Below are 21,654 nucleotides of genomic sequence, written 5' to 3' on the forward strand. Positions count from 1 at the left end.
TCAGTATGACCATGAAGAAGTTTATACATTTGTTAATCATTATTATTATTTTATGAACTATTACCTGAAACCACATGTAAAAAAAAACACTAACAAACTTTCAACTTAAAAAAAGAAACATTAATTCTGCCTTCATATTTCTAGTTGGCTAAACTTAAACTTTTAAGTAGTACTAAGTGACAACATGGATACTTGAGTTGACTAAACGTAACATTTTAAAGCGGCACAAACATGTTTGTTTGTGAGTGTATTGAGATTTGTTTGGTAGCCTATTATGTTATAACTATTATAAGTAGTGCGCCACGATGATTTGATTTAATCCAATAATTAAATAATGTTAGTGAAGGGGACTAACAGTTTTTGTGAATCATTATTCACTGACTGTAACAGCACATTATTTTAGTGAATCAGGCATTATTCGACAATAAATGTTTCAAACAGGAGAAAATTGTCACATGACCTCATTATGCCCCATTCAGAGTCCAGTTATCGTCTTGGAAATATAGCATTACGGTAAATCAGTTTTGAGTTATAATTCTTCGCTTTCCAATTGTTCACTTAAATCACGGCTGATATTTCATCCTGTCAAGTCAAGCACATTGCATTAGTGTTATACCGTATTCAGTTCAGTTGGCTCTCAAGTTTCTGGCAAATGTAGCTAGATGATCAATTGAATAATGCAGATTATACAGAAAATCTGCATATTGTGCTACGAGTTCACATTCTGTAGGCTATATTAAGAATAATATGTAAGTTAGGCTACTCCAAACACAGCACAGCGTATAACTCTCATGTATCGAACAGACAGGGAGTGACAGAAAACCCAATGTCTGTCTAAATAAAACACGAGTTTGATCATTAAAGGGGGGAAAAAGGAAACACTCAGTTTCAGTCAGTGTCATGTCAATCTTGAGTACCGATAGAGTAGCATTGCATCCTGCATATCTCCGAAAAGTCTTTATTTTTTTATAATTATATAAGAAAGATGCGCTGTTCCGAGTCTTTCCGAAAAAAGCCGAGCGGGTGGGGGCGTATCGTGTGAGCGGAGCTAAATAATGACGTGTGCTCGCTGCTGCTATGTTGAGTCGAGTGCGTCGTAAAGCTGTGTCATCCCTAACAGCGGGAAAAAAACTTTATTCAAAATAAAAATATGGCTTTCAATCAGATACAGCCATACATCTATGATCCGGAATCAGACCCAGAGGCTGCAGTTGAACAGGAGCAGCAGCAAAAACGACTAGAGCAGGACGTCTCTATGTGGTACAAGTTATACACTAACTATATAATATGCTTAGCGGCTTGTGTTATTTACATATTTATACTTGAATTATATCGTCGTATTTTTGTCTTTGAAGGTGTACATGTGGGAAGTGCAGTTGTGCACGTGTGTTTGTGTGTTTACGCGTGGTTTGTGTAGACAGTAAGCGGACTGGTTTTGCACGGCAGGCTAAGTTAGTGTTTACATAGAAAGACACGGAATAGTAGCGCATTTGAATGAAGAAGCGTGCTTATTTAGTTCAACATATTTCCCCCCTCTTTGTGTATTGTTGTTTGGAGTGCTTTTACAATACACAAACATAAAGTTACACATATAGTGGCCAGCTAAACAAATGTACACGCACTACACATCGCATGCTCCATTGATCAATTTCTACATATAGTAATATATATCGTAACTATACGTGATCATGTTTGGGCTACTTGATGAGCATTGGCAAAAACACAGACATTTGAAGCAGTCTTACTCACCGCCCGCGGTTCTAACGTTGGGACCTTTATCGTTGGGACTGCTCCATCCTTCAGCATTAGGCGATCGGAAAATCCTGTGTCGAGCTGGGCCTTGTTTATGAAACAGTCGGCACCGAAATGCAGCGAACAGATATAAACATTCGCGCAACTCAGTTGCTGATCCGGAAAAGCAAATTACATCCACTGTTGCCTTAACGCGGGTTTTTGGGGAATCTGTGCAGGATTGTCTTGGTCTGGCAACCAAAAACGCACTTTTTTGGTGACATTGTTAATTGTGCACATCACCTGTGCAGCGCATCCTACAAGCCAGCGCTTTGATGGGCGTAGCCTGTTACTTTCGCTCTCTCTCTCACGCTCTTCCGGTAGAATTGTCCGTAAGGCCCATACAAGGAAATTCCGCCCCCATTAACGTCAAAGGGGACGCATGATCTCAAAAAACTTGCCGAAACTTATGACTAACCGGAAGTAGTATTTTTGACAAAGAAATACTCCCATCAAACGTCCACCTTAACTTTTGAAACTTTGTCTATGTTTAGTATGGGATTCCAAGTCTTTAACAGTGTAAAAAGATCAGTATGCATGAAACAGCATTTCACCCCCCCTTTAAGATGAGACAGAGAGAAAACAAGATGATAGAGAATGGATTTAGAGTCCTCAGCTGATGAGCATATTAAAATCATCTTAATAAACATCCTAAAATCTTCAGATTAGGTAGAGCACTAACGCAAGGCTCTTCTGTCGGAAGAATATTCAAACTAACCCGACTCAGCAACTTTGCAACATTTGTTAAACCTCTATAAAGAGAACGTGTATGAAGTCCTGTTAAAGCGCAGCGTCTCAGCGTGAGCTCCTGTGTGTGTGTGTGTCGCTGCTGCAGTGGAAACTCACTCAATAAATGCTCTATAAATGTCTTTTGAGTGTTGCGGTGAGCAGCGTCTCTGACAGACACACCCTTGAGCTCCTCCTGTGTTTCTCCTCCGTCTCACAGCGGTCGGGCTGCTAGCTCGTTCACTTTGCGTCGTTGCTTTATTCTGATTTAATCTGTAAACCCTCTTCAGACTAGCAGACCCAAAGCAGGACGAGACCGCAGTTAAACACCGTCAAATACAATCTCTTGAGGCTTTGTTAGTTTTAAAGCCATATGCCTGTGTACTCTAGTCTATAACATTCAAACCATGATCTTTTTGCACATAGCCTACATTTGCAACCCCTATAGCCAATAAGTTGTTAAAATAATGGCTGTGCAGTGTGCACCACCCGACTTCCTGTTCAATAGGAAATACATCAACATACGACTTTTCTTTAAAAAGAAATCAAAATAATATTTATTACACTTGTACAATAACACATAAATATTACACCATTCATGAACACAGACGGCACAATATAACACTGTTTCTCTGGCACTGAGGGAGAAAATCATCATTTATGACTGACATCAGGAACAGGAACCTCAAAATCATATCAGTATGAAAACGGTACAGGTGTAGTTCATTAACATCAGCAACATGAGCCATTTAAAACAGCACTTTTGGTTAAATATTAAAAAACGAATGTAGTTCTCGCTGATATTTACAGCAATATTTTGGATGTCATGAATAGAGAATGAAGCTGTAATTGTCTTTCCCTTCCAGTTTGAGCTTTAAGGAAGCTGAAATAACCCTGTCTGGACCACAGCCGTTTCTCATGAAAGTAGAAAATGACAGACGGACAGATGCAGAACGAAAATAAAACACTGGTAAACAAGGGTTTAAAACATCTGCTAAATGTGTTACATTAAAGACAGAAAGAACAGTGTGAAATAAACGCTACTATGAATGGAAGATATCAACATGTTATTCTGGCCTTTTGAGACGAAGAGTCTGCCAACAATAACAACTGAAACACCAGCATTAATGAATCCAGTTGAATCGCCTTTACTTTGGTTTCGGGTTTGTCTGAATGGATGAATGAGGATAGATCAGCTCGATGATTCAGTCGAGCGTCCAGGAGAGTGTGTTGTGTTTCTCAGCATCTGGTGATGAAGCTCCTGGGCTCGGTTTTGGCCACCAGCAGCCGGAGCGAATCGCTGGATGTCCGGATGAGTTCTCTCCCACTGACGGGAGAAGACAGAGCAGGGGAGGGGTTCAGTATCGAGAGCATCCATCATCTCATCTGTGAAACCTCAGACGTCTGTGTTAAATCTGAATCTGTGTTAAATCTCACTTAACATGCATATCCACTTTTTTTTTCCCACTCTTGCCAAAATCAAAATAAACAAACAAATAAGAAATTATATTTAGCTTAAAGAAAATTATTATTTAGATTGTTTGTACTATAATGCAAACAAATATTGATAATAATAATGAAACATAATTATTAAATTGGGAAGTAAATGAGGAAATTGAGTATTGACATGCTAGTATTTGTTAAGTGCTTTTAATTCTGATTCACATAATTTAAATAAACTTAAAACTACTGGAATGTAAGAATAATGTGACCATCCCATTTATCATCGCTAACGCTAATAACACTCTGACCTTTGCAGACTTTGAAAGATGCAGCCTTTAAATTGGGACACAGCCATTACTTACTCAGTTGTGACCTTGGAACCATCATACGGGTAATTTTTTTGAAATTGAGATTCATACATCACATGAAAGCTGAATAAATAAGCTTTACATGAATGTATGTTTTGTTAGGATAGAACTGTTTTGCAGAGAATATTTGGCTGAGATACAACTATTTGAAAATCTGGAATCAAAATGAGAAAATCGTCTTTAAAGTTGTCCAAACTGAAGTCCTTATCAACACATATTACTAATAATAATACATTTTTGTGAACGGTAGGAAATGTAAGAAATATCTTCATGGAACATGATCTTTCCTTAACATCTTAATGATTTTTGGCATAAAAGAAATATGGATAATTTTGATTTTAAAATTTATTGTTGGGTATTGCCACAAATATACCCGTGAGTATTATGACTGGATTTGTGCTCCAGGATCGGATTTAGACATTTCCTGCCACAAATATACCCGGCAGTTTTAGTTTCTTATCTAGAGTATCATTTCATAAAAATAAAAAATAAAAGTTTATTAATATTTAATCACCCTCATGTTCCAATCCTGCATGACTTTCTTTTTTTTCTCTTCTTTTTTTTTGCATAACATTAAATATATTGAAAAATGTTTCAACTGTTTTGTTCGGTAAATATTTTAAAAAAACAAATCAAGTTATTTTGCATTGCATAAAATTGCAAACTTTGCATTGCCTTCAGATTAGCTCAAGAGTTTCCATGGTCGAGCAGCTCATCCAAGCCTTACATCACCAAGTGCAATGCAAAGCGTCATAAAATAAATCTGTTTCGAAAACAATGTTGTACAGGTAGTCCTGTCTATGAATGGGCCAATCATTAAAACAATTCAATATTTTTCAGATTTTTGGCAATATTCTATATATTTACTCTCAAATGGCTCATGGGTGCTTTTTTCAATCAGCGAATCAATGCTTTCAACCAAACCAGTAAAAATATAGTTAAAAATAAAGGGAATGGGAATGTTTTTTTAATCAATGGAGACAAAGAAGAAGTATTTGAACATAAAATGAACAACCTTCAGCAGTAAGGCAGCCTGTAAGAACTTAAAAACTTTTGTTCATCTAAGGAGTAACCAGTAGTCTTTTGAACTTAAAAATTCTATTGAATATTTAGCATTTTGCAATGCAAGCAGCTACATTTCTTATTGCTCATCCTTATGTTTGATTTTCAACGATAACTTCATGACGTGGACATTGCTTGTTTCTTAAATCTTTAGTGTTCACCTGTGGTAGTCCACGCCCACCAGACTGACTCCATTCACAGCGAGGATTCGGTCGCCCACTCGGAGTCTCTGGCTGAGGGCTGCTGGGGAATCTGGCACCATTGACTTCACATATATCCCACTCACTCGCAGGGGGGTTTTCTATTACGAACAAGCCAAAACAAAGAGAAGACTAAAGATTAGTGATGACTAAATGAGGATCCACAGCAACAGGAAATGAATGATTTGTTTGATCCCCTCTATATCTCCCTAGTGGCACTGTTGCCTTTGTTTGAGAGCATCCTGAGTCACATGGACAAAGTAGATGTTTTATTGTGTCTAAAGGCTCAACCACACAGTCAGCAGGTTATAACTTCATCTGATTGTTAACCAACCTCAAAGTCACTGCAGTTCTGGGAAACACAGGAGATCTTCTCACGTTCAGTCAAGCTCTGGACTCATTGTTGGCTTCAGAAGACAATCAGTATGGCCAACACAAACCCATTCATCCCCTACTGAGCAGCTTCTCGTAAAACGTAACCCCCTGCAAGTGTACCTCATAGCTAACACCTAAGTCAGCAATTGCAAGTCATTTACAGGGCCAAAGTCTCTGAGCAAGTGAACAAAGCTCTAACTAACTATGGCTCTGTTCCAAAACCTAATGAGCTGCCAACATAGGCAGTATTTTAAGGCCTCACAGACGCACTCATGACGCAAAATCTGTTACAAAAGGTAGGCAAAAACATTGTGCTGCCATCCAAGATATCTCTGACCAAGAACAAAATTCCAGCACATGTATCCTTTGCAGAGAAGAAAATACCATAATGCACTGCAACAAGTTCAGTGAAGAAATCTAGCCATATAGATATTTCATTAAATAAAATAGACCTATTTTACCCAAATATGTTCATCATATAAAGGGATCGTGTCTTTTTAGAAGACATTAAGCCCTTAAATGCATGAATGTTTCACTAATCATTATTACACATTCAGATCTATACCTAACACATATGGATCGCTACATGTTGTGATAATATAAAACTCCTGATATGTGAGTAACAGTTACAGAAGAATGAAATAAAGCTTGTTTCCTTGTGGAGCTTGTAAGGGTTCAGTTTGAGCAGATGTTTTCCACCATCATCACTGTCCTCATCAGAGCTCATTTCAGTACATTCAGCATCTGCCTCATATTCACCATCTCAAACATATTCTCAAAACTATCATTTTCAACATCTTTAAAATCAATATTTTGATCTCTGACAGCTTCTTCAGCAGATCCACCATCAGTGACTGTGACAGTAATATCTGATTGAGTTCAGTTCTCGCTCTGCAGTATATCTTTGAGCCATCTCAAGTTTTGCTGATGATTCTTCCTATTCTTTTGTTTTCTGCCTGCGGTACCTACGAGTGAAATGTCGAAACGAATGAACGTTCATCATTGTGTATCAGACATTGACACCTTGAGGAGTGAATTGCACTTATTCAATCATCAAAGATTAAATTATTGTTGTGCAGAAAAATATATACTTACACAGTTACACACCTCAGATCATTGAAAAATAGTTATATTAAGAAGGTGTATGTCTAACTTTAAAAAATAAATAAGGGGAGGGTGAATGACGTCGAAAGTAACTAAAGAACAGAGGTATGGTTTAGGGGTCAACCACTCAATATATATGGGTTACTTGTAATGACGTCTTTATAAAAGTTTTGAAGCGTCAAAAGTTTTGAAGAGAATTGACTTTCAATCGAAAGACTTGTTGGGTTTTGACAACATGAGTTTGGGTAAATGATGACAGGAACTTAATTTGTGGGTGTATTCCCCTTTAAAGGTTAGGATGCTATCTATGTAGGGAGTAGTTTTGGAACAGAAGCTACATCTCCGGATAGTGTAGCCCCTGTTATTTTTAATCATAACAGCTGTTGACTGGCCAAGTATGAAGTTGTTGAAAAAAAAAAAAGATGTGCAGCAAGCTCAAATGACATTATAGTTTGCATTCGACTAGATTGCATTTGTCTACAGAGAAATTGATATGAAGTACTTCTTCTATATATAAAACAGGGTCATTTCAACAGCATGATCACAATGAAGGAACAGCTGCAGTTGGGCAAAAAAGTCCAAGACCAAAGAGCTGTCAAAGGACACCAGGAACAAAATTGTGGACCTGCACCAGGCTGGGAAAACTGAATCTGCAATAGGTAAGCAGCTTGGTGTGAAGAAATCAACTGTGGGAGCAATTATTAGAAAATGAAAGTCATACAAGACCACTAATAATCTCCCTTGATCTGGGTTCTCCACGCAAGATCTCACCCCATGGGGTCAAAATGATCACAAGAACGGTGAGCAAAAATCCCAGAACCACAAGGGGGAGCCTAGTGAATGACCTGCAGAGAGCTGGGACCAAAATAACAAAGGCTACCATCAGTAACACACTACGCCGCCAGGGACTCAAATCCTGCAGTGACGTGTCCCCCTGCTTAAGCCAGTACATGTCCGGGCCCATCTGAAGTTTGCTAGAGAGCATTTTGATGATCCAGAAGAGAATTGGGAGAATGGCATATGGTCAGATTAAACCAAAACAGAACTTTTTGGTAAAAAACTCAACTTGTCGTCTTTGGAGGAGAAAGAATGCGGAGCTGCACCATACCTAATGTGAAGCATGAGGGTGGAAACATCATGCTTTGGGGCTGTTTTTCTGCAAAGGGATCAGGACGACTGATCCGTGTAAAGGAAAGAATGATAATGTATCGTGAGATTGTGAGTAAAAAGCAAGGGCACTAAAGATAAAACATGGCTGGGTCTTTCAGCATGACAATGAAAACACACCGCCCGGCCAACGAAGGAGTGGCTTTGTAAGAAGCATTTCAAGGTCCTGGAGTGGCCTAGCCAGTCTCCAGATCTCAACTCCATAATAAAATCTTTAGATGGAATTGAAAATCAGTGTTTCCCAGCGACAGCCCCAAAACACCACTGTTCTAGAGGAGAACTGAATGGAGGAATGGGCCAAACTACCAGCAACAGTGTAAAAACCTTGTGGTCAAACAAAGGGTTGTATTCCAAAGTCCATCCATCATCTTCCGCTTATCCGGGGCCGGGTCGCGGGGGCAACAGTCTAAGCAGAGACGCCCAGACTTCCTTCTCTCTGGCCACTTCCTCCAGCTCCTCCGGGGGTACCCCGAGGCGTTCCCAGGCCAGCCTGGAGACATAATCCCTCCAGCGTGTCCTGGGTCTTCCCCGGGGCCTCCTCCCGGTGGGATGTGCCCGGAACACCTCCCTGGGAAGGCGTCCAGGAGGCATCCGAAATAGATGCCCGAGCCACCTCAGCTGGCTCCTCTCGATGTGAAGGAGCAACGGCTCTACTCTGAGCTCCTCCCGAGTGACCGAGCTTCTCACCCTATCTCTAAGGGAGCGCCCAGCCACCCTGCGGAGAAAGCTCATTTCAGCCGCCTGTATCCGGGATCTTGTCCTTTCGGTCATGACCCACAGCCAATGACCATAGGTGAGAGTAGGAACGTAGATTGACCGGTAAATCGAGAGCTTTGCCTTACGGCTCAGCTCCCTCTTCACCACAACAGACCGGTACATCGCCCGCATTACTGCAGATGATGCACCGATCCGTCTGTCAATCTCCCGTTCCATCCTTCCCTCACTCGTGAACAAGACCCCAAGATACTTAAACTCCTCCACTTGAGGCAAGAACTCTCCACCAACCTGAAGTGAGCAAGCTACCCTTTTCCGACTGAGAACCATGGCCTCGGACTTGGAGGTGCTGATTCTCATCCCAGCCGCTTCACACTCGGCTGCAAACCGTCCCAGTGCATGTTGAAGGTCCTGGTCTGAGGTTGCCAACATGACCACATCATCTGCAAAGAGCAGCGATGAAATCGCGTGGTCCCCAAACCGGACACTCTCCGGCCCTTGGCTGCGTCTAGAAATTCTGTCCATAAAAATTATGAACAGAACCGGTGACAAAGGGCAGCCCTGCCGGAGACCAACATGCACCGGGAACAAATTTGACCTACTGCCGGCAATGCGAACCAAGCTCCTGCTCTGGTTGTAAAGGGACCGTACTGCCCTAAGCAAGGGGCCCCGGACCCCATACTCCCAGAGCACCCCCCACAGGGTGCCACGGGGAACACAGTCGAATGCCTTCTCCAAATCCACAAAGCACATGTGGACCGGTTGGGCAAACTCCCATGAACCCTCCAGCACCCTGTGAAGGATATAGAGCTGGTCCAGCGTTCCACGCCCGGGACGAAAACCACACTGCTCCTCCTGAATCCGAGGTTCCACTATCGGCCGAATTCTCCTCTCCAGTACCCTGGCATAGACTTTCCCAGGGAGGCTGAGGAGTGTGATCCCCCTGTAGTTGGAACACACTCTCCGGTCCCCCTTCTTGAAAAGAGGGACCACCACCCCGGTCTGCCAGTCCATAGGCACTGTCCCCAACCGCCACGCAATGCTGCAGAGGCGCGTCAGCCAAGACAGCCCCACAACATCCAGAGACTTAAGGTACTCAGGGCGAATCTCATCCACCCCCGGCGCCTTGCCACCGAGGAGCTTATTAACTACCTCGATGACTTCAGCCCGGGTGATGGACGAGTCCCCCTCCGAGCCCTCAGCCTCTGCTTCCTCAAAGGAAGACGTGTCGGTGGGATTGAGGAGATCCTCGAAGTATTCCTTCCACCGTTCAACAATATCCCCAGTTGAGGTTAGCAGCTGCCCATCTCCACTGTAGACAGTGTTGGTAGGGCACTGCTTCCCCCTCCTGAGGCGTCGAACGGTTTGCCAGAATCTCTTCGAGGCCAACCGATAGTCTTTCTCCATGGCCTCACCGAACTCCTCCCAGGCCCGAGTTTTTGCCTCCACAACCGCCCGGGCTGCCGTCCGCTTGGCCTGCCGGTACCTGTCCGCTGCCTCAGGAGCCCCACAAGCCAGCCAGGCCTGATAGGACTCCTTCTTCAGCTTGACGGCATTCCTTACTTCCGGTGTCCACCACCGGGTTTGGGGATTACCGCCTCGACAGGCACCGGAGACCTTACGGCCACAGCTCCGAGCGGCCGCGTCGACAATGGAGGTGGAGAACATGGTCCATTCGGACTCAATATCTCCAGCCTCCCTCGGGATCTGGTCGAAGCTCTGCCGGAGGTGGGAGTTGAAGATCTCTCTGACAGGGGGTTCAGCCAAACGTTCCCAACAGACCCTCACAGTACGTTTGGGCCTGCCGAGTCTGTCCAGCTTCCTCCCCCGCCATCGGATCCAACTCACCACCAGGTAGTGATCGGTTGACAGCTCCGCCCCTCTCTTCACCCGAGTGTCCAAGACATACGGCCGGAGGTCAGATGAGACGACCACAAAGTCGATCATCGACCTTCGGCCTAGGGTGTCCTGGTGCCAAGTGCACTGATGGACACCCTTATGCTTGAACATGGTGTTCGTTATGGACAAGCCATGGTTAGCACAGAAGTCCAATAACAGAACACCGCTCGGGTTCAGATCAGGGGGGCCGTTCCTCCCAATCACGCCCCTCCAGGTGTCTCTGTCACTGCCCACATGGGCGTTGAAGTCCCCCAGTAGGACGATGGAGTCTCCAGTCGGAGCACTTTCTAGCACCCCTCCCAGAGACTCCAAGAGGGCCGGGTACTCTGCACTGCCATTCGGCCCGTAGGCACAAATGACAGTGAGAAACCTATCCCCGACTCGAAGGCGCAGGGAAGCGACCCTCTCGCTCACCGGGGTGAACTCCAACACATGGCGACTGAGCTGGGGGGCTATAAGCAAACCCACTCCAGCCCGCCGCCTCTCACCATGGGCAACTCCAGAGTGGTAGAGAGTCCAGCCTCTCTCGAGAAGTGTGGTTCCAGAGCCTAAGCTGTGCGTGGAGGTGAGCCCGACTATTTCTAGTCGGTATCTTTCGACCTCCCGCACAAGCTCAGGCTCCTTCCCCGCCAACGAGGTGACATTCCACGTCCCTAGAGCCAGTTTCCGTGTCCAGAGATCGGGTCGTCGGGGGCCTCGCCTTCGACTGTCGCCCGATCCACTATGCACCGGCCCCTTATGATCCCTCCTGCAGGTGGTGAGCCCACAGGAGGGCGGCCCCACGTCGCTCTTTCGGGCTGAGCCCGGCCGGGCCCCATGGGGGAAGGCCCGGCCACCAGGCGCTCGCATACGAGCCCCAGCCCCGGGCCTGGCTCCAGGGTGGGGCCCCGGCTGCGCCATGCCGGGCGACGTCTCGGCCCTTGTTTTTACTTTCTTCATAATGGGCTTGTGAACTGCTCTTAGTCTGGCCCGTCACCAAGGACCTGTTTGCCTTGGGAGGCCCTACCAGGGGCATAAAGCCCCGGACAACATAGCTCCTCGGATCATTCAGGTACTCAAACCCCTCCACCACGATAAGGTGACAGTTCAAGGAGGGGTGTATTCCAAAGTATTGAGATTAACTTTTGTTATTGACCAAATACTTATTTTCCACCATAATTTGCAAATACATTTTTAAAAAATGTGATTTTCTAGATTTCTCTCATAGTTGAAGTGTACCTATGATGAAAATTACAGGCCTCTCTCATCTTTTTAAGTGGGAGAACTTGCACAAAATACTTTTTTACCCCACTGTATTTAAGTCAATATGCTAATCAACTCATCAGAGGGACCATCCTTTATTTATCTGCTTCAACTTAAAACTTGTTCCTGCTAAATTCTCATTACAGCAATGTACTTAAAAAAATCTTAAAGTCCCAACAATCATGCAGTTATTCCATGCATACAAAAAATGTATATACGGTGTGTAATTTGCATACTATACAGTAAGAGTGGACAAGTATAGAATGATAAATAGTATGGAAAAATAGGAAAAGGATAATTCTTACCATTCCATCCACCAGTGCCAGACCAAGACCATGAGGTCCTTTTATCAGCTCTACAGTGAACACCTCATCTCTATCATCCTCATCTTCCTCTTTTCTTTGGTCTGAGTTTCCTGCAAGGCCGTTCTTTACTGAGAAAACAACATCAAATTAATCACATTATCAGCTTAGTATCTTTACTAGAGCAAAAGCATAAACTAAATCAAATGTCACTGAATGTCCAGGTCAAACATCACCCCAAAAATCAGAGAAAAAATATGACAATTCTGCATAATGATGATACAAGTATGGCCATTTTCCTGTTCCCATAAAGATCTTCTGCTATGGGCTGGTGGAAGCACAAAGGGCTTTCCTCCAGCGCTCAGCCACCCGGCCCGCGTCCTGAACAATGCCTGTCCCGATTAAGATTCCACCCAGCAAGCCAACTGTAAATTCCCATGATGCTTTATCCATTGGTCTTTTTTCTCCTGACATCACCACCTGTCTGTAATTCTTGAACCAGATTATAGGATTTGTGCCACTACCAAAAAAGCAGGATGTATTAGCAGCCAAAACTAGTGTGATCTAAGCAGAGTCCTTTTGATTAGGAAAATCCACACCAGTGTTTAGAAAGAGGAAGCGGGAAACCACTGGGAACCATATGGAGCCATATGGGTGCACTTTTTTGGGCTTCAGTTTCGGGCTGCCATTCACTGCCATCATAAAGCTTTTTTTTTTATATATATATATAAGTTCGATTATATTTAATTTGTCTGAAAGAAGAATGCAATATACACCTAGGATGACTTGAGAGTGAGTAAATCATGAGAAAACTTTCATTTTTGGGTTAACTAACCCTTTAAGTATACCCATATAGTTGAGAACTTCCACTATTGCGTCAACACAACCCACATGTGTCACAGTTCTCTTATGAAACATGTATCAGAGATCTATTTGTGAAGCATTTGCATTGCTTCATACAACTATGATTCAACCACTGGAGTCAGATTCATTTCTATTACAAAGCCTTTATGACATTTATGAAGATTTAGTAGAATGGACTTTCAATGGAGGACAAAAACTCAGGTTTTAATAATAATAATAAAAAAAGCCTTAATTTTAGTTTTGAAGGTGAATGAGTGTCTAACAGGTCTGGAACAGCATGAAGGTGAGTAAACGACGGCAGAATGTTTGAGTGAATTAACCATTTAAGCTTATGAATTGTGTTTATATGACTTGGTGAAATAAATGTTTAATTCCACTGCACGCTACTTTGCAACCCACTTCCTGCCCAGCTCCTCCTTAAACTGTGTTTAACTTAATCAATGTCATGCTGTTGTCATTGAAGCATGGGGGATCTGTTCTAAATGGGGCATTTACACTTAGCCTGACAAGCCAGACCCACATCAAAATGTTTGGTCTGGAAACTCACCATTGACAGGGCTCAATCCGAGGGGCGGGATAAACGGTTGTCTTTCAAACTCCCTCTGCACGCGATAGGATAGCGCTACACCAACCAGAGCAACGAAGGTGAAGCAGAGCTTGTTGACAGATTAAACTTTCGTCGTATCCGGTCGGCAAAACTCAGAACACATCTTCCCTTCTTAAGAATGACTTCAGTGCCGTTCTTTGTTCTTTTCTCAGAGAAAAGCTTAACTCCAAGTCTTCCAGAGTAGCGCTCAAAGCTGTTTCGAAAGACCGCCGTTCTCCAGCTTCTGTGTTTACTAGAAGCACGCAAGCACAACTCGGCCGTCAATATCTTAAGCCCCGCCCACTGACTCTATACACGGTGTGATTGTCTTTTTTTATTTTGATTTATTTTGTCTTAAGTGGACCTGACGGAAATACATTTAAATACACACTAATTTTTCAGGGTAATCTCTGAAGTAACTTCTAAAAACCAAGTATACACCAAGCACACAAATATGGCAATCATTCGTGCACATATGCTTTTGTCAGAGCTGTATTTCATAATGAAGGCTTCCTGTTGATTGGATTATCATGCTGTATAAATGTATGACCTGTCATCATGGAAGTCATTTCTCGTTATTGATGAAAAAGCAAGAGTTTAATTAACATATTCCTCCAAAAGCCCCTACAATAAGTGCTAAAGCGCTTCAGAATATCTATGATTTACCTGATCTTGAGAGACACAATTCTGATTGCCTAATTACCAAAATAACCTAATTTCAACACCAGTTGCAAACACTGGTTCTTCAGTGAGCTCACCTGACATTGCTCATTGTATAAATATATTACGTGTCGGAAAAGCATTCTGTAAAGGAGGAGGGCTGGTTTCCAGCTTCTTCATTCATTGCAGCCAGAGCACACAACCCCAACTCCACATCAACACCAGCACCTCCAAAGACAATACACCCTGCCTTTGAAATCAGGGAACACGCTACGGGGCAAACATGTCCGATATATTTCTCTGAGTACAGCTCACTAACAAACAGAAGACAAAAATACTTCTGCCACAGTGCTTTTTATGTAGGTTTAAATTTGTGTAAAATCATGCATATGTGAGGAACTCTGTTGTTCTTGTTCTCAACCCTTAGAGACTTTTAGCCAGAATCTGGTGGAGAAAAGCAGATCAGCATTCATTTTGATCTCTGCTTGATCATGGTCAAGCTATGGATTGATGCTTACATTTTTCCCAAGGTCCACATGTGAAAAATTATAATTCATCATTTTTCTTTAATAATTATTCAATTATGTATTGGCATACATACATTAAACAAGTATTCTTTTTTACAGGTCAGCCCAGACAAGAGCAACAAGAGTTTGCATTGAATTAAATGCCAGATAAAGTTTATTTTGTAACCAAAATACCAAAAATAACCTGGAAAAACGTAATGCATAATGGACTTTTTTTTTTTTATAAACAAAGCTAAAATACAACAGGACTCTTATTTTTAAATGTACACATTTTACTAGAGGTTCTGGAAGAAAAAATACAAAAAGTTTGAACATTTTTAACTGAGTGGTTTTATATTTCTTTATAATTCAATATATCTGTCAATAATTTGATTATGCTGTTTGCAATGCTTCGTGGGATTGTAGTTTTTTCCCTCTCTTAAACCTTTAAGTACACAGTACACCTTTGTATTTTATCCAATTTTCAAATACTTTTCTGCACTACAAATCAAAGTTTGTAATGTTATGATTCACCTCATGGCTGGTTGGCTTGGTTCACGGCTTATAACTCTTTAACAGAGACTTTTATTTTCAAAGGAATTAAAAAAAAAAAAAAATTCATAGGAAAAATGAATGGAAAAAATACTTCCACAAACAGCACAGCTGAAAAAGTGGCCTGGCACTGTTGCACTCTATTTTTAGCAGCTTATTCAAAAGGTGGGGAAATTGAAATATGCACTCTTACAAACATCTATATCATATTACATCCATATTACAACTGAAATGGCATAATTTAACACTGTCTGAAATCAACCGTCATAAGCAATCTCTTGGCATAAATGTGTGGTATTCATTGATTGATAACTCCTCTGAAACCATGAACCTGTAGAACAGGCGACAGAGTCATGTTTTTACTTTAAAACTCAAAGCACTCATATTTATTTAATGATTTATTTAATTAAAGGTGCACTATGTAGGATTTTTGCAGTAAAATATCCAAAAACCACCAGGCCAGTGTTATATATTTTGTTCAGTGTAGTTCTTACAATATCCCAAATGTTTCCAACTATTTGTAAATCGTGAGAAAATTGCTATTTTAACCAATGAGCCGGGACGTCTGAGGGAGTCGTCTGTCAATGGCGTCATATCTGCGTTACTCTCGGTTTCTGGTTTTATTCTGCAGAAGCGCTTTACTCTTAGCAGTGTGAACAAGTGTCCCAGCAGCCGCTGAGCAAACTTACAGAATAACGTCATAACATAGTTTTAAACACACTTAATACTTGAGTATAACTCATACTCATGACCGGAAAAGCGGAAATGCCGCCGGCGACTGTGTCCCGCCATAATAAATGTCCCGCTGCTCGCGAGGCGTGTGTTTGTGTAACAATCGCTCCAGCGGCCTTGCTCAGCTCCTCAACACTCGGTCCTGCTCGTCTTCACACTTCAGTAACGTTAATAATCACATCCATCAACATGATTTCTGTCCTATCCCGATTCTTTTCCACCTGCTGTGAGGTGAAGACCCCATGTCCCAAGATTCTGAGCTCAAACTTGGCGTCATCAAACTACGCCTCTGTTTTAAATAGGCGCCCTCTAGTGGACGGAAAAATGATATAGTGCAGCTTTAAGTTTAATAATCACACTGGACTTTATCCGAATTACTGTTTTTCCATCCCCAAATTTCCATCCCCAAATTTGCTATACTATTTTAGATATTTAAGACTTTTTTATCACAATAATTTACACACATGCTCCAAAATACATGTTACAGTTCTCAGACATGCTCCAAAATACATGTTACAGTTCTCAGACATATCTTTTTAGTGGTAAATGCGAGTGAAATGCCCTGGGTCGAGTGCCCTGGGAAAGTTACCTTTCCTGTGCTGGCGTGCTTTGTGTTGTGTCGCCCCCTCCAGAAGGCTGGCTTCAAGCTCGGCTTGGTCAAGATTCTGAGGGGTGTTGGGAGGCGTAAGCAGGCAGGAGGGGTCGAGAGCCAGAGTCTTGTGGTAGCCCAGGTCTGTACTCCCAGACAAGCTGTTTTGGAGCTCCAGGCTCTTGAGTTTCTGGGTCAGGACGGCCTCACACGAGCTCAGGTTGCTGTGAGACTCCCTGAACTGAGGAGGTGTCATGGTGACAGGGTGTTGATCTGTTCCCTCTGAATCCTGGCAGGTGATTGGTTCAGGCGCTGTCTCTTCATTCAGGTTACTGCTGGAGCCCTGATTAAACCAAAAAGCCAAAAAAATTATCAGGCCATATTTCAGTCCATGTTAACGTATTTTGTAAAGCACTTTTCAGAATATGCATCCTTTCAAAGCAGCTTTGGAGAAAGTTGTACTGTTATGTCAGTAATGCCTTTGCGCTTTACCATAGAGCATGTGATCTTGGACGATATGACAAAGTTTTCGATCTATCTATATTGTATTTGTAGTGTTGTCTAGCACATATATCATTGGGATAATTACTCAAAGGAAATTAAGATATAAATATTGGTAATTTTGTTCTATCAAGAGATTTAAATATTGGTTGTTTTGTTATATTACGAGATGGAAAGACCTTTCATGCAGTGTGTAATAGCAATGTTTGTGAATGTAAAAGGTCGGCACATTTTTAAAGATCAACGATAAGTTTTTTTATTTACAATTTTTTTTATTTACAATTTACAGATTATTTATGAGTGAGGTGACTGGGCGCATGTTAACTGAGTGACAGAAAGAAACAACGGAGAGCGCGCACTCTCTCTGTCTTCATAATAAGCAGTCTTAGCATATTTCATTCACATATTACGTTAGTCAAAATCAAAAGGTCAGCAGACCGAATCCATGTCAGACCATTTTTCCTTGAATTTTGACTCTTCTCTGACTCACCAGTTTGAATCTGCTCTCCTCGTCCTTTCTGCCACAGTCTGTTCAGCCAGACTTTCTCTTTCACATTTCAAAAGCTCGTCTTCAGTGTAACTGTTATTCCGGTTCAAACAGATACGGTTCGGGAGCTGCACTAAAGTAAATATCTTCTGAATCATCTCTCACAAACGTCTCCATGGTTATAACGCACGCTCTCTGAGCAAGCAGATCGTCATGCTGTTTATGTTGACAGAAGAAGGCGCTGTGTAATATCATTGCGCCGCTAGACCCATGACAGCCGCAAAGTTCCTACGCCGGCATGAGAAAGTAGTTCCTAGCTATAACGGTCTAAAAAAATAGATAAATTTTCGTTGATCTTAGTACACGATGTAACTATAGAAGAGTCAAGTTTTAAATAGGAAAAATATTGAAAGTCTTTGGTCATTTTTTTGATCACTGATACTAATGGACCTATTATATGGTTCAATGATGTATGCTAAGCTATGCTAAAAGTGCTACCGCCAGATACAGAGATCCGCAGAATGGATTCAAAAAGGGTAAAACTCAACTCGACTGTTTATCTCTAAGGGACTTGGAAAATGAGCCTATTTAAAAAAAAGTGGATTGTTCCTTTAAGATATAAATATTGGTAATTTTGTTCTATCAAGAGATTTAAATATTGGTTGTTTTGTTATATTACGAGATGGAAAGTGCTTTTTGGAATATTACCTTTCACGCAGTGTGTAATAGCAATGTTTGTGAAAGTAAAAGGTCTGCACATTTTTAAAGATCAACGTTATCAATGAGTTAGTTACTGAAAAGAAAGAACCGACTAGGAACTGCCGAACCGAGTCTCTGTATGTTTTGTGGCGTCAGTAGGGTGGAGGAGGTTTACTTGTGAGGGTTGATGATCAGACTGTGTCTGGCTGTCTGGGAGAGACTGGATAAACTCATGCAGATGCTGCAATGGAGGGAACAGCCCTGGCTCTGTGATGGGATTTCCCAGCTCCAGATGAAAGATGCTGCTGGGCAGGATTAGAGGAGGATGGTTGTCGAAACTTTCCAGGATATTAGCTAAGACAAAAACATTTTGCTGTCAGGCACAAAGAATCTCAGAGAGCATTCAAGACATTATTTGAGCCCTTTGTATATATGCCTCCCCCTGATAATGAATCACCCAATTCTTAAACGTTTCACACTAAAAAACCTATTTAATAAATTCACTATAATGTTTTGAAAAAAAGAAGAAGAAATGCACTATATTGCCAAATGTTTCACGGTACCATGCTTGAATTCACTGAGCTCCTGAGAGCGACCCATTCTTTCACAAATGTTTGTAGAAGTGTCTGCAGGCCTAGTGCTTGATTTTATACACAATGATTTGGAGGGATGTCCCGATACTTGTATAAATGTAGTGCAGTTCTTTATGTTGACAAGGCTGTTTCTATACTACATTTTGGAACTGACAATGGTCAAATGGTATGATATGTGTGCGGAGGAGGGTATCATATTTGAGCTCACAGGTATGGAGGGCCGCCACTGCATCCTCAGGAGACGGGGTCCAGCATGGAGGGCACACACGACCTGTGTTGTACTCTCTCAACATATGATGCAGCTGTGCAGGGTTCAGATGAACAAACTCAGCTCTCAAAGCAGACCATGATGCCTGTAAACACAAACACAGATGCATATAAGAATACAAAAATGCATGTGCTTGTTGGGCCCAAGGTTAGCTAAATGATGTGTTCACACACAATTGGTCATACATTCTTATCTTGACTTTGCAGAACACAATGGGCACAGAATTGTATATGCCCTACAATGCTTTTGGGAAACACAGCCTATCATGATTAAGTAATGGTAACTTGGTGGAAAAAATGCTGTCAGTTAGTGTACTCGTTCACACATCTCACAAAAGAGTTTAGATGAAATGTGTGTGTGGTCTGCATAATAATGAAATTAAATTAAAGGGAACATGTACAAGGAAAACAACACAGGACCCAAGACAGAGCCTTGTGGTGTACCTCCCTTCAAAAAATGTTTTACACAATCCCATTTACACACACAAACTGGTGGAATCTAAATTAGGATAGTGCCTGTCCAGAAATGACAACCCAATGCAGTCTAAGGGCCCTATCTTGCACCCAGCGCAATTGACTTTGTACACCGACGCATGTGTCATTCCTATTTTGCACCCGTGCAAAGCGCGCTTTTCCCTCCACAGAAGCATGTCCCTAAACTAGTGAATGAACTTGTGCTCCCTGGGCGGTTCAGCGCAAAAAAGGAGGCGTGTTTCGGCGCAAACAATCCCTGGTGCTATTTTGCGGTTCCATTAAACAGTTTCGCCACTGACCAGAAAAAACCTGGTCTAAAGTCAGTGGCGCGTTGCGCGTTGTTCATTATGCTATTTTAAGGGCGCATGCTTGACCATAATGTATAGCGTGCACAACGCGCAGACACTTTGCTCATGAAATCTACACAGATGCAACAGTTATTTTTGCAAATCATAAATTGTTACACTAAAAAAATATTAACACATGAGATGACGGAAATCAATGTGTTGTGCCACGAAGATGTGAAAAAATAGGCATAACTCTAGCTTACAAATTATTCAGGCTAATTGTAGTAATTAAGGATCAGACCTGTTTGCCCAATAGTGGCAAGACATGTATATAAGGACATCTGGCAAATTGGTTTGTCCGTCAAGAACCAGGAAAAAAAATCGATTGAAAAACTGAAAAAACTGTTTAACGCTATTTTGGGTGGGTTTCTCCCATCCCCATACAGCACAACTTCTCTGTCTTTCACTGCTCTTACAAGAACATCAGTCTCCTCGGCTGTGAACCGCTCCTGGCGTGTGCCTGGTAAATATGCCATAATGTATTGTCTCATGTCTGTTGTTGGCTAATGTCATAATGTCTGTTGTTTGTTTTTAAAGCTCTTAATGATCAAGCTCCACGCTATCTTAAAGATCTTCTTACCCCACAGTCGTCATCGAGATCTTAAAGATCTTCAGACAAAGCTCTTTTATCCATCCCACGATCTCGTTTAAAAACGAGGGGAGACAGAGCTTTTTCTGTTGCTGCCCCCCGTCTCTGGAATCAATTGCCCCTGGACATCCGCCTTGCACCTTCCATTACTACTTTTAAAGCAAAATTGAAAACCTATTTTTTTTGGCCTAGCATTTGTATAGTATTATATTGCTGTCTGACTGTTTGTTTGATTTATTTATTTATTTATTTATTGTTTTTCTTGCTGTTTTATTTTATTTTGCATTTTTTATTTTATCTTTATTGTTTTAGTCTGTATTTTTTCTTTACTCTGTACAGCACTTTGGATAGCTTTGCTATGGTTAAATGTGCTAAATAAATAAAATTTACTTACTTACTTACTTATAATAATAGCAATCCATAATGGAACTTGCACACCTGCTTTTAAAGGGAATGTTGGATGCCGCTCTGATTGGTTTATTCACGTTTCGCCCAAACCACACCTATGAATAATGAAGCTACTTCAGACCAACCCATTTTAGATTTGCGCCGGGCGCAAGAGCCATTTATCCCGCCGGGAAAATAGCAACAGCGCTGAGACCCACCCACAAAGTTACTTGCACTTCGCGCTTTGACACTTGCGTTTCAGATCGTTAAAATAGGGCCCTAAATGTTTTAAAGGGGTACTTCAGCGCTGAGAAAACCATTCGAATATACTCCAGGGTTTCTACTGATACAAAGCCATATGCTAATCGCTGAAGTAACCCTTAAATACATTTCTATGTAGCGAGGAGGATAATTGCACACCCAATAAC

General features: G+C 41.9%; 1 protein-coding gene across 1 annotated transcript in view; it reads right to left on the minus strand.

Moving 5' to 3' along the window:
- Positions 1-3,045: 3,045 nt before the first annotated feature.
- radil2a (Ras association and DIL domains 2a) overlaps positions 3,046-21,654 on the minus strand; it is a 51,418-nt gene continuing 32,809 nt past the window's right edge. The window contains exons 11-16 of the mRNA XM_067457161.1: positions 19,371-19,515; positions 18,745-18,923; positions 16,883-17,225; positions 12,397-12,524; positions 5,552-5,691; positions 3,046-3,844 (exon numbers count right to left, since the gene is read on the minus strand). Of these exons, the coding sequence (XP_067313262.1) occupies positions 3,757-3,844; positions 5,552-5,691; positions 12,397-12,524; positions 16,883-17,225; positions 18,745-18,923; positions 19,371-19,515 (1,023 nt within the window). The 3' untranslated portion in view covers positions 3,046-3,756. The remainder of the gene's footprint in view (positions 3,845-5,551; positions 5,692-12,396; positions 12,525-16,882; positions 17,226-18,744; positions 18,924-19,370; positions 19,516-21,654) is intronic.

The sequence above is a fragment of the Pseudorasbora parva genome, chromosome 2 (genome assembly GCF_024679245.1).
Source record: "Pseudorasbora parva isolate DD20220531a chromosome 2, ASM2467924v1, whole genome shotgun sequence".
Lineage (NCBI taxonomy): Eukaryota > Metazoa > Chordata > Actinopteri > Cypriniformes > Gobionidae > Pseudorasbora > Pseudorasbora parva.